This window comes from Elgaria multicarinata, chromosome 4 (assembly GCF_023053635.1).
Source record: "Elgaria multicarinata webbii isolate HBS135686 ecotype San Diego chromosome 4, rElgMul1.1.pri, whole genome shotgun sequence".
In the NCBI taxonomy this organism is placed as follows: Eukaryota; Metazoa; Chordata; class Lepidosauria; order Squamata; family Anguidae; genus Elgaria; species Elgaria multicarinata.
This window is the reverse complement of record NC_086174.1, coordinates 116,590,882-116,607,162: the sequence shown is the minus strand read 5'-3', so window position 1 is coordinate 116,607,162 and position 16,281 is coordinate 116,590,882. Positions and strand designations below refer to the sequence as shown.

The 16,281-nt window shown below is 39.5% G+C and overlaps 1 protein-coding gene across 9 annotated transcripts in view; it reads right to left on the bottom strand.

Annotated features, from left to right (window-relative positions):
• Positions 1 to 16,281, bottom strand: part of DST (dystonin) — a 391,150-nt gene that overhangs the window by 235,870 nt on the left and 138,999 nt on the right. For 6 of the 9 annotated variants that reach the window (XM_063125037.1, XM_063125038.1, XM_063125034.1 and 3 more), the window contains 2 exons: positions 9,947 to 10,024; positions 5,984 to 6,076 (listed from right to left, as the gene is read on the bottom strand). In XM_063125037.1, coding sequence (XP_062981107.1) covers positions 5,984 to 6,076; positions 9,947 to 10,024 — 171 coding nt within the window. Of the gene's footprint in view, positions 1 to 5,983; positions 6,077 to 9,946; positions 10,025 to 16,068; positions 16,168 to 16,281 lie in introns of all 9 variants that reach the window. The other 3 variants (XM_063125032.1, XM_063125036.1, XM_063125033.1) reach the window with 2 other exon arrangements.

The window sequence follows — 16,281 nt, the reverse complement described above, 5'->3', positions numbered from 1 at the left end:
TCCCACTTGCAAATGTCTTGTCTTATAATGTTGTGAGCTCTCTGATCAGATGTGCCCATGCTACCATTAAATGTAGTGTCCTATTATGGGGGAGGTGGGGGAGAGCATTCAAAGTTCACTATCATCTAGTCTACATCATTTTAGTAAGTGCACATTCTGGGGGGGGGAGTTCCCTAAGCTAGGCCTTCCTGTGCATGTCTGCTGCTCTGTGTAAAAGCATTAATGTGAGATGACATCATGATGCAGTAAAGAAAAGCCTGCCAAAAGCACTCCGTTATTTCCTAGTGTACCACATTGCTTCATTTTTCAATCATAGGCACACTAAAGACTTAATTCTACAGGTGATAACTGTATATAGTACCCAGTCACATTTAAACCAGAGCGAAGGTTACCCATGTTCTCCTGTTGTTCTTGAAATTCTGGCTATGTAAAATTGCAGCATGCCAATTAAGCCAGCAAAACTGACAAGACTAATGAGGGCATGAGCATTTAAAAGAATTGTAACACAGTTTCATGATTAAGCTATGCCTGTAAGATAAGCAATGAATGTTCTCTTCTTCAGACAAATTAAGGAAGGAAGACAAAGGAAGAAGGCAGGTTGCTGGCCCACTATAATGAATCCAAATTGCCCAGAATGCTAAAAAATAAATTCTATGAGATGGCATACTTTTTTGTTTGTACTTTTAAACAAGCATGATCCTCTTGAGCCTCCAATAATTTAATCTTAATATTAAGATGTTAGTGTCATCCAAATAAGAATCTTATTGTTAGAATTATTACCAGCATATCACTGCTTTTCTCTCTCAATAGGAAAAGTTTAAAAAAGAAAAAATAGATATAAGTTTAGTAATACCATTTTATTACTAAATAATAAATACTGCTTGTAAATAAGGAGTAATAAGAAAGTATGCATCTAGGATTTTAGGGGGTGAAAAAGAGGACTTGTCCCTAGCATCATGGCTCAGTTGCTCAGGAGCAAGCAGTACAGCAGAAAGGTAGAAGGTAAAGACAAGTAGAACAATAGGTTTGCGCAGGAATTTGCTTTTGTAGTTTCCAACACAAGCATCCACGTGTGCTACAGCAGATATGATGGGGCTGCCTGTCAAATTAGGCTGTCATTTACTTGTGCTCTTTTAAAATGTAAATGGAACTGTAATGACAATGAGGAGGGGAATTATAATAGATACTGGCTGAAGAATTTATCCAACAGCCTCTCTTGAAAGAAAGAAAGAAAGAAAGAAAGAAAGAAAGAAAGAAAGAAAGAAAGAAAGAAAGAAAGAAGTCTTGTACTTCTGTATGTTGTAACTAAACTGGCAGGATTTGCTGGCGTTTTTGAGCAAGACAGCGCTGTCATTTCCAGTTTACAATATGTTCTATTATGTATACATGTACAATATGTCCCATTATTCTTTGTTCCAGATTAATTGAACAAATGCCATTTGGTGCCCTCGGTTCCATAGTCATGTTTCCAGAACAAAAAGCAACAAGAAGATCAACAAGGTCAACCAGAGTTGCTGATTGACAATCTATAGGAGGGTTTCTGAAATATGTGTGGGGCACAGTTCTCCCCCCCACCACCATTAGAACTATAGGCACATTCCACTCTTTATTCCAGGGGTGTAGAACCTCTTTCAGCCCAAGGGCAAGTTCCGCTTTGAAGAGTCTGGGAGGGGGGGAGACTGCATGGTGGGCAGGGCCCAAGGCCAAGGGGGCCAGCCCAAAATACCAGTATATTTTAGTTTAAAGCGTTGTGCGAGTAACACCTCTACCAGAAGGTATTACCTTGTAAAAGGAGAGGAACAAAAGGAAAAAAAAAACTGGACAAGCATCCCACCCAAGACTAAGGCATGAAAAGTGGTCCTACACCTAGCAACAATGATACAACAAAACAAAGAATGAAGCAAAGCTAAGTTTGCCCTTTTCCATTTGTTGCCTGTCATGTAAGAACTAGGCAACATCTAGTGAGTGAGTTGTCTTGCAATATGTCAATTCTTGCAGGAAATCAAAATATAACTGAGCCTCCTAGCTCAAATATCACTGCTTTGCTGCAACTCTTAAGGATGCAACACACCAAAAATAATCCAATCTTAAATTGAGTATGAGATTTAGCTAAAAAGAGAAAGTCTGAACATTTGATCCAGAAGCAGGAGGCATATTATACAGAAATAACTGGCAACTTTCTTAAGGATGTAAGAATAAGAGAAAAAAGCCCTTTAAAAGCTGTCGTTTTATAAATATGATGGATGACACAGGAAACAGTAGCTTTTCACCTCCTATAGCTAAGTATTGAACTGCAGGCATGAAATAACTCAATCTTTAGATCTCTGAGAAGATCAGTCACTGACCTTTAGTCTGTCTATTTTAAATCATGAGTAAATTAAAACAATCCTTGGAGGCAAAGTTCAATATCCAGAGACAGTCCAAAGGTGTGCTTCAGAGAAAGATGTGGCTGCCCAATCACATGCTGCTACATGGCAAGAAACAAGCCCCAACAGAGAATAAACACTTAAGAGCCTCACATTTGTGTGAGATCCCTCCCCGGCCTCAGTGTTTTTCTTCTTCTCAACATAAACCATCTCTGAATGCTGAGAAGCCAGCCAGTAAGCAATTACAGATGAAGCAGTGATCAAACATGTCCCTCCCCACTATAGGGCCCCTGAGGGGATACATGAATGTTCACAGCTCAAAGAGGTGGACAACTTTGGAAATTTCAGGAATGGCTGGCTTATACACACTTCTGCATAGGGAGATAGATAAAACAATCTTCCCAATGCTTTGGACTACAAAGTCCATTCTTGACCATTGGCCATGCTGACTGGGGCCAATGAGAGGGATTTATTCATCATTCAATTTATATACTGTCCAATTGGCAGAAGCCATTGGGGAGGCTAGCAACAATAAAAAAAACAGAACAATAAAATACCAACTAAAACAATAAACACAACAATGAAAATGTCAAAATATTAAAAAGTGTCAAAGTCCAAAAGATCTGAACCTATCAATACACTATGATCAACATCTAAGAACCTCCTCCAAAGGAGTTTTGGAGCATGGCAACAAGGCAGAAGGCCTTCGTGGTGGTGCCCCCCAACAGTGGAATACTCTCCCCAGTGAAGTAGGCTTTGTGCCAACATTGGGCCCATTCAGAAGACACCTTAAACCATGGCTTAATCATGGTGGTTAAGCCAGAAAGCCAGGCCATGTTCAGAAGACATCTTAAACCACAGCTTTAACCATGGTGAATAAGGCTTTTTGCTTTATTCACCATGGTTAAAGCCATGGTTTAAGATGTCTTCTGAACACAGCCCAGCTTTCTGGCTTAACCGCCATGGTTAAAGCCATGGTTTAAGGTGTCTTCTGTATGGGGCCTTTGTGATATTTTCAGGGCCAGGTTAAGCCTTTACTCTACTCCCAGGCATTTAACAGCACATGGTGCAGCTTTTTAATGATAAAGATTTTTTTTAATCAGGCCCTGAGAGCTTTGGCTATTGAGTGGTAGAGAAATGTAATAAAATGAATTATTGAAATGAATGAAAGAGCATCAGACTGGGGAAGGCTGAGATGAAAATATACATTTTATATACAACCCTTAAAAAGATACCTTGCTACTCAGAAATAATTAAATGAAAAATCAGTAGTTGCAGGAAGGAAAAACTGGAGACAGCCAATGACAACCCTGCACAAGCTAGATGGATCTTGTGGCCAAAAATAAGGCAGCCCTTTGCAGTATGGCATGAACTCTGTTCTTTGATGGAATGGTAGTGTGGGCAAAGTTACACCTTAACTGTTATGGTTTGGTGCTGGCTAAGAAATGTGCATCTCTGAAACTTGAATATTTTAGAGGAGAAGGAGGAAGTTGCAAAAACTTTTAAGATTATATGCAGCTGCATACATCATGAGTAAATAACTGGTGAAGTTGTATATCCTGATTTACAATGCTAGTGTTAGGATTATTTGCTCTGTAGATGTGGCTTCTATTTAACTCAGAGCAAATGTATACATCCATGTTTGCATATATTTATGAATTAAACATTTAAGCACACCTTTTTGTCCAGGAATCCCCAAGGGGGCTTACAGCAATAAATAAATAAATAAATAAATCAGTACTAGCAAATTAAAAAATGTACTTAAAATGAAGAAGAAAGACAAGACTAACTAAAACTGTTTCTAGTTTATACGGAGCCAAACAGCTATAGAAACAAACAGGTTTTGAGAGAGTCAAATGGGTCTCACTTGGGAGGGCATTCCATAGTTTAGGATTTTAGAACAACTGTGATGCAAGAGCAGGTTGAAACACTCCAGAGAAGAAGACATGTAACTGATTCTGATGTAATGAAGTGGGACTTTCAGATTCCAAAGGTCATTTAGGGTGTGTGACACGGATGTATAAGTTTCCAGAGGAACATCGAAAACAAAACACCACTCACTTGCACAAACCTTTGAAACAGCTCATAGGAACTTTGCTCTCCAGCCATGAGCAACACTAATTGGGGAGGAGACTTCTCAATGGCTTTGCCTACCATGTTAAAAGCGCACAAGTTATTCCCAAAGCTTCAGAATCTAGATAATAAAGTACTTTATGGCCTGATCGTATGTGTGGGATCCACATGTATATGAGGCTCATCTATTAAAAAGCAACAGCAATAATGTGTTTTCTTCTTCTGATTTTATTCTATTTCATAAAACGTTCACTATTTATATTTCTAAGTATCCCTTTTCGGCTTCTCTAATCCAGAATATAAATAAGATCTCCAACTGGCACATATTTAGCTACTGTTTGGGAAATGTATTTATCTCAGTACAAAAAAATATATGCAAATAGCATGGCTTAAATGTTCTGCATATTCTTCAAGGGCAGATAAACATTTCAAAACCTGCACCCCAGTCCATAACAAAGCTGTGGTTTTGGTAAATGAGGATTAAGATTCATGCAGGCAACATCATTTACAAACGAATTGCAGCTTTCAGGCATTGAAGCTGAGAAGCAATCATACCACAGACCATAAGGATCAGGAGGATGCATTCTGCCATTCTGTAAATTTGGTGCAATAATTCTAGTGCCATCTAGTGTGATCCAGCACAACCCACACATCTCAAAGTTACAACAAGAAAATAAGAGCTTCGTTTTTCACTGCTTGCCACAAGGTATGTTCACTCATAAACAAATCCCTAGACATCCTTAGTCTAGGGATGAACAGCCATCCGCTCCTTGCCCCGAATGGGGTCGTGTCCTTGGGAACATTCAAATAACATGCTCACAAAGTCGTGAGCCTTTTGTAACATTCATTTTAAAAGCTTGTAAAAACTGTCCTCTGCCAATGCCTCCACCTTCCCCTAGGCCCAGTAACATACTTAAGATAGCATAGGAAAGGTTCTAGCAGAGAATACTTCCCAGGTTCTGATGGGGTATCTTCTCTGATTAAGGATGGAACTGACTGTCAAAACAGACATTGCTTTAAATACATATCTAGCAGCTACATCTTTTTTAATTTTTTACTGTAGAATATAGGTGTTTGGGATGGGAAGGATTGGGACCCTAGTGTGGTGGTCCATTTTAAGATCTGATCTGGCGCCCTACGCCTTCTCTAAAGTAAAAATTCAGTGGGGAGGGAGGTGGACATAGCTGCTAGATACAGATTTAAAATAATGTCAGCTTTGGCCCTGGGACTTTTGGATCCAGAATCCGTAGAGGAAATTATGTGCACAGTGTCAGGTTGCCGCCAGTGATTCTGGGACTGTTAGTGTCAGTCCCAGGTAGAAACGTCATTCCACTGTGGTCTGCGGAGTGCTCTCCAATAGTGCCTGAATCCTTCCTGAGCACCAAAGTAAATTACCAGGCTTTGGGGAAGGGGAAACAGCAGCACTCACAGCATGAAGCCAAGCAGAGCTTTTGCCAACGTTCCTGTCTCAATGCTTGTGGTACACCCGTAGTCACATCTAACCAGTACAATCATTGTGTATCAGAATAAAACACTCATCTTACCTGAAAGTGCAAAATTATGGTCCATATTAATCCCAAAGTCAATTTGGGATTCCCATCCGTTATGTCATCATTTCTAATGTTCACCAATTTCACCTACAGGGGTGGGGGAGAGATGCAAAGTAGTTAAAACAAATGGAGGTGAGAACATACATTCTGACTCTCATGTGAGTTAGCAATAAAGGAAATACCATTTTAGTCCAGCAGATAGGTGAAATAATTGTGACTTTGATGACAAAGGTGTGAAATTCGGCACACTTGTAGACCATACCATGTTGAACATTTTAGGATTTATGAGCCCTGATTTAGTTGACTTATAACTTTAGAAGTGTACAAAAAGACTAATGGGACTTAATAAGAAACAAAACCCTTTAAGTTCTGTAATAGAATACAGGCCTATGTTGCTTTTTAAAGCTAGGCATTGGGGGGGGGGGGAAACAACTAAAAAAGAACAGAATGATTGCTGTTTATTTTATGTAAATACAATGTCATTACCAGGCCTATCACACTAAATATTTTTTTTCCAAAGTCAAATACACTTGGGGTACTGGTGGAACCCCCCTCCCCCAATTCTTATTAGGCAGTACAAAATGTGCTGCAAAGACAAAGAGCAGCACACTGTAGAGCAGCCTTGTGACACTTGCAATGTCCTCTACGGCCTTTCTTGCAGCCACATCATATAAGTTCCCTACAAGCTTGTGTAGCCTCTGGTAGGGTTGTCCAGCATATTTCCCATCCACCCCCATTCTTCTTCCACCCCGAATCACTCAGTGAGGGAAGCTGTGGTTTCTGCGATCATCATTTGGGCCCAGCAGCGGCCAGCCTGGTAGACAGTCCTTTTGATACGCTGAATGAGCACATCCTGTGTAGGAGGTAGACTGCCAATTGCTCTACACTTCTGCATGAACAGCTGCTTCCTTGCATCATTAATATGCTCTTTGCTGGTGGTACGGTCATACAGCAAAACTACAAATCTCAACAGGGGCTTCAACCACTCTTCTACTGCCTGCTGTCTTGATCTATCAGCCAAGGTTCAGAAAACTGAGGTAACACCTCTATATGCATTCCAGGTATCCCATGCAGTCCTTTTGCCCCTGCCTTCAAAAAAGGACACAGTATCACACCCAGTAATTGTGTGGGACATTGGCAATGCGATACATTGATCAGGACCAAGACCTCTTGCTAACTCATGAGCAGCAAGGAAACAGTAGTTCTTCCCAACTCCAAATGCCACCCATAGTTCATTAATGTACATGCACTGTGCCGATATTATGGCCAGAACTACGTTGGTGTCAACAGAGTGTATTAGGGCTGTGTTATACTCTTGCTGCATAGCATCACTTAAAGAGACTAGGATGCAAGTGTCTGCCTCTTCATGTGAGCACAGAGCCAGTCCTGAGACATCTTGACGATTTACACAAAGCACATTGGTATTGTTTGCAGTAATCACCTGTTTGTTAGTGTCAATGTCTGCTAGCATCATTGCCAAGAAGGAAAACAACTCATTCTTATTGTCATCAACATGAAGAAACTCTTGCCAGTTTTGGGGGACTGGACTTAATGGCTCAACACATTTGTGAAAACCTTTTCCCCTTTTGCTGCATGTGTCACTCTTCAAGTTTTCATGCCTATACACATCACAGATAATGTCTAATCTTGTTACATACTGAAGCTGTGACTTGATATAGGGAAGGAAAACATCAGAGTTTCTTAGGAGGCCATTTTGAAAAATGAACACCATTGCTGTTAGGGGGGAAATCTGTGATAGACCTATAGCTTAAAATCTTCATGAGAATAAGTCCTACCTGTGCCCCAAGTCTTATGCTTTTATCATCAAAAGCACGATTTGGTCAAATATCGCACCTATCTGCTGGACTATTTGCATTCTCAATAGCTGTGGTAATAAATACAGTGGGCTGCATTTTCAGTTGAGTTCTGTCCTCCTGGTGTTTCTCAGGCAAAGCTGAGAATACCTCTGGCAAAGCCAAAATTGTTTTAACAGGAAGAAAAGGACTTTTCCTGCTGTCTGCACTGGGAGGAGTTCAGCTGTACTAAAAAAGCCTGCATGAGAGTCTGGCCCATTAAGAGCAAAGGAAGCAAATGACATTAATCTTTACATAGATAGTAATAATAATAAGATGATGATAACAACAAAAACAACAAGAAGCATACTAACAACTCTTCATCTTTTCAAGGAGCTGTGCACACACTGACTAATTAACAATATTAGATATAGTCCTGGAGATTCAGAATTAAGCTTCAGTTGTATTTACAACTTCCATATCCCCTAATTTATACTACTTTCCAAATACTTTGGAAGCCCTATTATTATGCTATGCTTATTTGCACTATTATTTACTTATTTAGTTGAAGTGAGGATTCTCTGGTGGAAGAGACACATCTGACGCTTATGCGGATTTAAAAAAAACATATTTGGGATATTGTTTAGGAGGCAATTAAACTGCAATAGATTGTGCTTTTCTGACTTCATATTATTACAACTACATTTTACAGGACATATATACCACAATTAAAACAATTAAGCAAGATGGAAAGCCTCTATATTTCCAAGTTATAATAGAAGTTCTCAATTTCAGCAAAATGATACATTTTACTGTGGGATTTTGCTAAGGGATTTCTCACTGAAAATAAAAAGGGAGGCGATAGCGTTGGGATTACAGGAAATGAGAGAAGAGGAAACTTCAAAGAGGAAACTTACTTTTGAGTAGATATGTATAACAGATATGTATAGCATTGTACTGAAAGTGTCCTTTTCAGATAACATGTATGAATGTTTAAGCAATAACACTGGGGAAAAAAATCTGATGAAGGAAGCAATCCTATGTCCTCTGGACAGCATATGGCGGGACATAGGATTGTTTGGTTTCCTGGCTCTGAACTTGTAGGCAGGAAGCCGCGCTCCCCTCCCACTCCCCCTTGTAGCCAGCTATCTCGCCACACTCACAAAATGGAGCGCAGATTCTGAAAATGCATCTAGTAAGGCTTCCAGAAAATATTTTCAAATGTACATCTTCCTGAGGTGGAAATGGCTGTATAAGAATCATAAAGACGAGTATGCCAGAAAGGATCCAAGGAAACTGAGGAGGTTACAGTTCCTGTATTTCAAAATCACACACGTGTTGCAGTTATCTGGTAAATTCTCTATCCAATTTCTTGGGATTCTTGTAGCCATTAATAACAGATGCAGCCCAAAGCTGTAAAGAACGGATCCATTTACGTCTTTTCTATAGCCTAAAATGGAGGTGCCAGATTTTTTTACTGTTTATTCCTTGGAAGTAGACTCCATTGCTGGCCCATTTATACTACCTCATTTTCACTCTCTCCTACCAGAGCTGCCTGGAGCACAGATGGTGGGTCTTTGTAGGGAGGGATGCAGATGATGTGAATACATGACAAGACTCATCTGTAGGCTCTGGTCCAACACAGATGGAGTGATGCATAGGCATGGTTCACTTTTCCACCTCTGTGTTTGATGGAGCCTTGTAGAGTAATAGGGTTTTTTTTTATTTGAATAAAAATAATAAAATCATGTTAATGTCTTCTCAGAAGTAAGACTCAACTAATTCAATGGGATTTAATCTCAGGTAAGTATGAATATGGGATTGCAGGCTAAATCAGTCAGAATACCAATGCTCTGATATTCTTTCTCTCCGTTCTACTTCTGACATGCAACACAGAAAAATTAGCAATATTGATTTTTCCTGCTTTGACAAAGAGTAAACACTGGTGTGTGAATTTCATGAGAAAGAAAAATGATATATAAAATTATACTTCCTAGGATCAGTCAATGAGTATATAAACCCCTCACTTCTCTGGTTCAATCCGAATATCACAGCTGAGAAACCATATTTTAAACACTCAAATAATAAAAAAATAAAAACTATTATTCCTGTTTAATCAATAATTACTAAGTTTTAACTTTGTTTCTTAAGTCTAATATCTTACCTGCCGTCTTTTCAAATAATCAAGTGCAATTTGTACATTCTGTAGTCTGTGAAACCGCATCCGACCTTTCTCTCTAGGCTAAAAACAGAAAATTAAAAGTGTGAGGCTTTGTATGTAACAAATGCAAATAATACCCTTTTAGAATTATCTACTCTAAATATTCTAAAATACTCATATTTGAATGGCAAAAGGGTTGTATGGAATCTAATGGCTTTGGAGGAAAGCAACTGATTTAATTTTTACGTAAATCCTTCTTTTTCTTTCTTTTTGTTCTTTCGAATACAATACAGCATCTCTGGACTGTCAGAGCTAGGCCATAATTTCATATAAAGGTCCATGTAAACAAACCTTTGTATCCATAATCCATTAAGCTATAGACAAGAGCTATCAAAACACAAATAGGAATCTGCCCTTATATTTGGAATTTCAAAATCAAGTTGCAGAACAACATACTGCGTCATTGCACAAGTTATGTCCCCTTAATGAAACATTCACATCTGTAATGTAATGGTGAATTTTAAAGTGCAAGCACTCATCACGACAGTCCTGGTGCCACGCCTCCATGAAAAGTCCAAAAATGCAGGCAACTGTGTTGATCCATATCAACAAACCAGTTGTAGCAGTTTTCACCTCCATCAGAAGCAGGTCTTTTCTAAAGCTAATGGATCTTAATTGCCCATTCAAGACCAACCCAACTCAAAATACTTCTCATTACTACAGGGAACAATATATTGTTGTTGGGAAAAATCCTTTATCCCCAGGTACTGTGAGGATTGCAGAGGGCCCAGGGAAGTCTGCGAGGACTGGCAGAAGGAATGTGAGCCCTGCCTCCACTACATCACTGATACACATAAATATCATGTCTATTTTGAATATGGCCATTCTGAGTTTGGGGTTAGCTTTACCACAAGAACTGGCTCAGAGCAGCCATCCACATAAAAGACTAAATGTTCTACTTTAGTTGTTCATTAATGCAGATAAGTCTTTATTTAGAAGATAGATTAAATAGGAACAACGTAACTATAAAACTTACCTTATTGAGCAGGTGTGTTCTAATTTTGGGCACAAAGTGAAGCACTTCAAAGTCCCATTAATTTCAATATGAGAGTTTAGTCTGCGCCAATTTTTCCCATTGGAATCAATAGTAGTTAAAAGTGCTTCTGTCTAGCTGGATCATGCCTTCTATTAGAAGTTTATGATCCAGAGGTACATGTGCACCCAATCCACATCCTCACCACTGTTATTTGGCAAGGTATTAAAATTAGCACAGCCCACTTAACCCATAAACTGCTTTTAAGGCTTCCATAAGTTTTATAAGCAGTTTTGGAGTATGGTGTAAGAGAGAGAGGTTATTCCTGGAGAGCTTCATTTTTAAGCAGATCACCCCCTCCCCAAACTGCTTTCAAGATCTCAAACATGAGGGAGTCTCAAAAGCTATTTGGAGGTCCAGTCGGGTAAATTGCTTCAAAAGGAAAATTATCAACTGGTTTTAGTCATCAAACTCGAATCTGGGCTACACACTTCGTGAGCAATTGCCCAACTGCTTCTGCTATACAATCTCAATTAACTACATTGGGGCTTCCCACACATCTCCACTGAAATGAATGTAGATTAAGCAACAGTAGCGCTTGCTAGAATGCACCAAAAGTTATGCCAAGATGCATGGTCTTGATTAACAGGGTGCATTCTACTAAGAACCAGTGCCTCGTAGAAACATCCTATATTTAGAATACACCCTATTATTCATTTTTCCACAAAGGAAATAATGTAAAATGTAGAGCGTAGGGACTCTTTCACAGTTTATGTAGGGATAAACCAATTTTGCCACAAGCATATACTCAGGAAACTGCAATTAATCATGGCTTGCTAACAAGTGTGCCTGTATGATCCATGTATTGGCAAGCATGTTTGTCATATTCACCTTTTTTTTTTCATTTTTAGAAGATCAATAATGTGTGAATGACCACAGAGCCAGTTTCATAAATCCATATGGGAAATGTTACATCAAAAATGGAAAAACACATGGATTTTGCAAGGAAGACCTGTGATCAGGATACTGTATTCCCACCAACTCCTTCAAATTCCCCTTATTTAAAAATCCATATGGATGGCCAATTTTTAATGGCTTAAAATATTTTCCATCTGTATTCAATCAAATTATTCATAACACATTAGAGGCAAGTGCACATTGGAAGAATCCATTAAAGTCCAATCCCCATATATTTTTCTCTTGTAGAATGTCAAGCTTTACCACATAGTTGTGCAACCTGTTTCTTAGAAATACTTACAAAACACAACATGCATGAAGAAAGCTAAATATGTTATTAAGGAAAACAAAACCAGCAGATTAATGATAAACATGGCAAAACTGCATGGAGTTAGTGTAAAATCACAAAGAGGAAGAATTACACAGAAAAGTGGCATCGTTCGCTTAGCCTTCAGAGAATAGCTATGGGAGAAAAGTTACATTTATGTGACTGTATAATCCCAAATATTAATGCTTTTCTTCCTAACTTCAGATTTTTCACAAACCTGTGCAGAAATGGGCAGAAGCAAGCTACAACACAATAACTTCTACAGCTCAGCGATGAATATTTCCTCAGGTAACTCCACAAAGCCAGCCAAAAAAGTAAGGGCTTATTTGCACATACAACTGCAAAAGCCCTCAAGCTGCTTTTTTCTTCTTCAAGGCATCAACAAGCTACTGAGCACTGCAATATGCTCCCCAATATCCAGAGCCCAATAGCAGCTGTTTGTTTCTTATGTGCTCTCAGTAAGATCAAGCATCCAGCAACCCTTGTTCCCACTAGGCTTCAAGAGCCATTAACCCATGAACACAACTCAGGACTGGAGAGTGATTTTAAGGCACACGCAAAATAAAACCAAGCAAGAAAAAAGAACAACAGTAAGCCTCCAGCAATCCTCATTCCTAGCAAACTACTTGCTAGCTGGTAGCTGCCTCTGCTCAGTCAAACAATTGCCTGGTAAAAAGGTGTGTGGCTTGGGTTTCATAGCTGGTTATGGGTTTGTCCAAGGCCAGTTCCAGATAGGAGGCGGCCACAGACTAAGTGACTTCTGGTTAGGTTCCTCCATTGGTGGGCTGGCTCTCCTGAGCTTACCTGATGGAGGCAGGGACCAACTACAATCCAAGCAGCTCCCCACAGCTGGGTCAGGTTGCCATTTTAATTTCCCACAATGCCTCAGAGGGTTGTTCCAGAGGGATATTGGGGGAAATTAAAATGGCACCTGGACCCAGATGCCTGGTGTGAGCCAGATTCTTTTTTTTTCTTTTTTAAAAGAGGTAGGCCTGCCAGGATACTGGAGCCCTTGCAGTATGCTAATGCTGATGCTGGGCACTGACTTTGCCCCAGCCCCAAACATGTCAATTCCATCATGACACAATGACATTATTTATCGGGGAGGATGAGTTACAGTAATCTTAACATCTCTAGGACTGAATATTCACATTATGCCAGCAATGCAGGAGCTACTTCAATGCAGTTCCTTCTCATGTCATCGAGGTGATGACGGAAACTCTGGGCCACATGGGAGGAGCCCACACTGTATTACCCATAGTAGTATTACCCCAGTTTCTGGAAGAAGCTCCCACACCACTAGCCTAATAGGAGTTTTAGATCCAGTTTTACAGAAGCAAGCATAAGCAAATTGAAATGACATGCTAGCATTAATGTTATGGACTGAATAATATAGCTAGTGATCTGTATGATTTGTATGGTTCCAAACACAACAACACAAATATACCTTCATCATTTTTGTTTTGTTTTAAACAAACTTCACATTCCTTTGAAATACCATGTGTGTACCAGAAAGAAAAATGAAAATTACCAGGGGGTGGGCGGGGGCAGCATGAATTAACATGCAATGTGAAGTCTAACTTTAAAAGAAATTTAGTGACCACTTAGTGTGGTATACTCTCATTTATGTCAAGGGCTACAATCCAACACACTGCTAAGTGCACTTACCTACATTGATTTCAAGGGCTTGGATCCTAAGTGCCCCTTCCATGGAGGGAAGGACTCCATCCATTCATGGAAGGCTTTTGATCCAGCAGAGAATCCTGTTGGTGGAAGAATCGAGGCAACCCCTGACAGCCCCTATCACTGTTGTGGGCAGTGCCCCAGTTATTTATTTATTATTGACATTGATATACTGCCTTATTTGACAAAAAAAATCAAGGTAGCACACAGCAATTTAAAATAATTTGCTCCCAGCAGAGCAGATTTCCAATGGCACAAGGGGCTTCAGGGGGCAATCAGGGAAAGATAGTGTGACCATATGAAAAGGAGGACAGGACTTCTGTATCTTTAACAGTTGTACAGAAACGGGAATTTAAAGCTGTAGGATCCCTGCCCTCTTTTGTATCTGGTCACTCTAGGCAGGGCCCCTGCAGCTTTAACTATCATGATAAAGATGGAATTTCACCAGGTGCTGCAGGCATACAAATGACACCTGCTGAAATTCCCTTTTCTATCCAACTGTTAAAGATACAGGAGCCCTGTCGTTCTTTTCTTATGGTCACCCTAGGGAAAAATGCCTCTTCCCCTTTCCACCAACGGGAATGCCCTATGAGTGGAATTCCGTTTATGGGATACTCCTGCCAGCAGAAGGGAACTCGGGATCCAAGCCAATGAGCCTAAGTGCCCCTAACACAGTGTGAAGTTAAGGCCCAGAGCAGTAGACATGAGGAAGTGGCCAGTGAATTGTTGAAGGCAGCATTCCTTAAAACAAATTATTCTACAGTAAGCACTTTAAGGATTGTGCCCAAGTGTGCCTTTACCCAAAAAAATAAAAATGGCAGTTGATGTACACAGTTAACAGTGCAATCCTATGCCTAACTATTCAGAAGTAAAGCTCCAGTAGGTTCAATGGCACTTTCTCCCAGGTGACTCTGCATAGAGGCCTACAGCCTTCATCTTTCAAACTTTTAACAGGCAAAATTCTCATGAATGTAACACACAGAGAGAGAGAATTTGGAAAATGTTTTTGAATGCACTGTATCCAGAAGGGCAGGAATCATCATCATCATCATCATCATCAGAGTGTAAGATATTATAGGGAAAATATATTTTAAGATATAATAAAGCCAGATCTGTTTTGAGATATTTTCTGACCCTTTGTAAAAAACCCTGTAAAATATACATAAGTTTCAAAAGCGTAAAAACTTGGCAACACATTTAAGTGTATCCAAGAACAGAAGAGACCTCAAAAGATATTTTGGTTTTAGTATAAGAAAGTTTTTTTTTTAATGTCAATTTTGTAGAGGAATGAAGCAACCTGTTTAGGACAAATCAATACTCAGTATCTTGCCGTACTGTTTAAAAGCAGACATTTCCCATCTGGAAGACAAAAGGCATTATTAAAAATGCTGCCTCAGCTTCTGCTGCTATAGAAACAAATCCTATGAAAAAGCAAGGTATCTGTTCGGAGAAGCATCAAATCTGTATTTGTTGGGTAAAAGTTATTACCTCTTTGGTCAATGAATTCTCCAATTCACAAATATACTGAACTTCAAGGACTAAAACTGCATTTAATGACATCTGTTCATCAATCTCTTTGTCTCTCTCTTCCCTCCCCTCCCATTTATTGTCTCCTGAACTGATTAAAATTTTATTGTACGCTCCTTAGGCTAGGGATCTTTATACTACTCCAGATTAAATGGATCAGGTTGCAAGTGATATAAAACAATCACATTACCGCATTCAAAGTGAAATTAGATAGAACTTTTTTTTTATTTTACTAAATTTCTCACATGATCCACCTATCTTTAAAAGTATTATTGGCACATCTGTGGCATCATTACAAAATTAATCAATAAATCTGAAATGCTTTAATCCACCAGCAATAGAAGAGGAGCTGTGCAAAAGGCTTTCTGTAACTTTCCAGTCATTTCAGAGGGTCCGGATGGATTGACGAAAGACACTGGCGCTGCCAATATTATTCTACGTTAGCAGCGTTTCCCATAATTCCATCCCCCAACAAACAAACCACCCAATCCTTCTAATAAACTACTGCACAACACCACACTAAAACATTACTTCCACGTTAGCAGTCACCACTCTTCAAATACTACATTAGTAGAGTTATGGGGGGTCGGCACCTACCCCCTTATCCTCATCCTCCTCATCCTCATGCTGTTCAAACGGGCATGCGTCTGTTGAACTCACCAACCGTAAGGTCTTCAAAAAATCTCGCTCCCTTGGCTAATGAACATAACAGACAGGAGACAGGAGAGCAAAGACACAAGACAGACCACAAATGAAGAGAAGAATATGAACAGAAGAATATAATGAAGGGAACAAGTGCCGAGCGAGGGG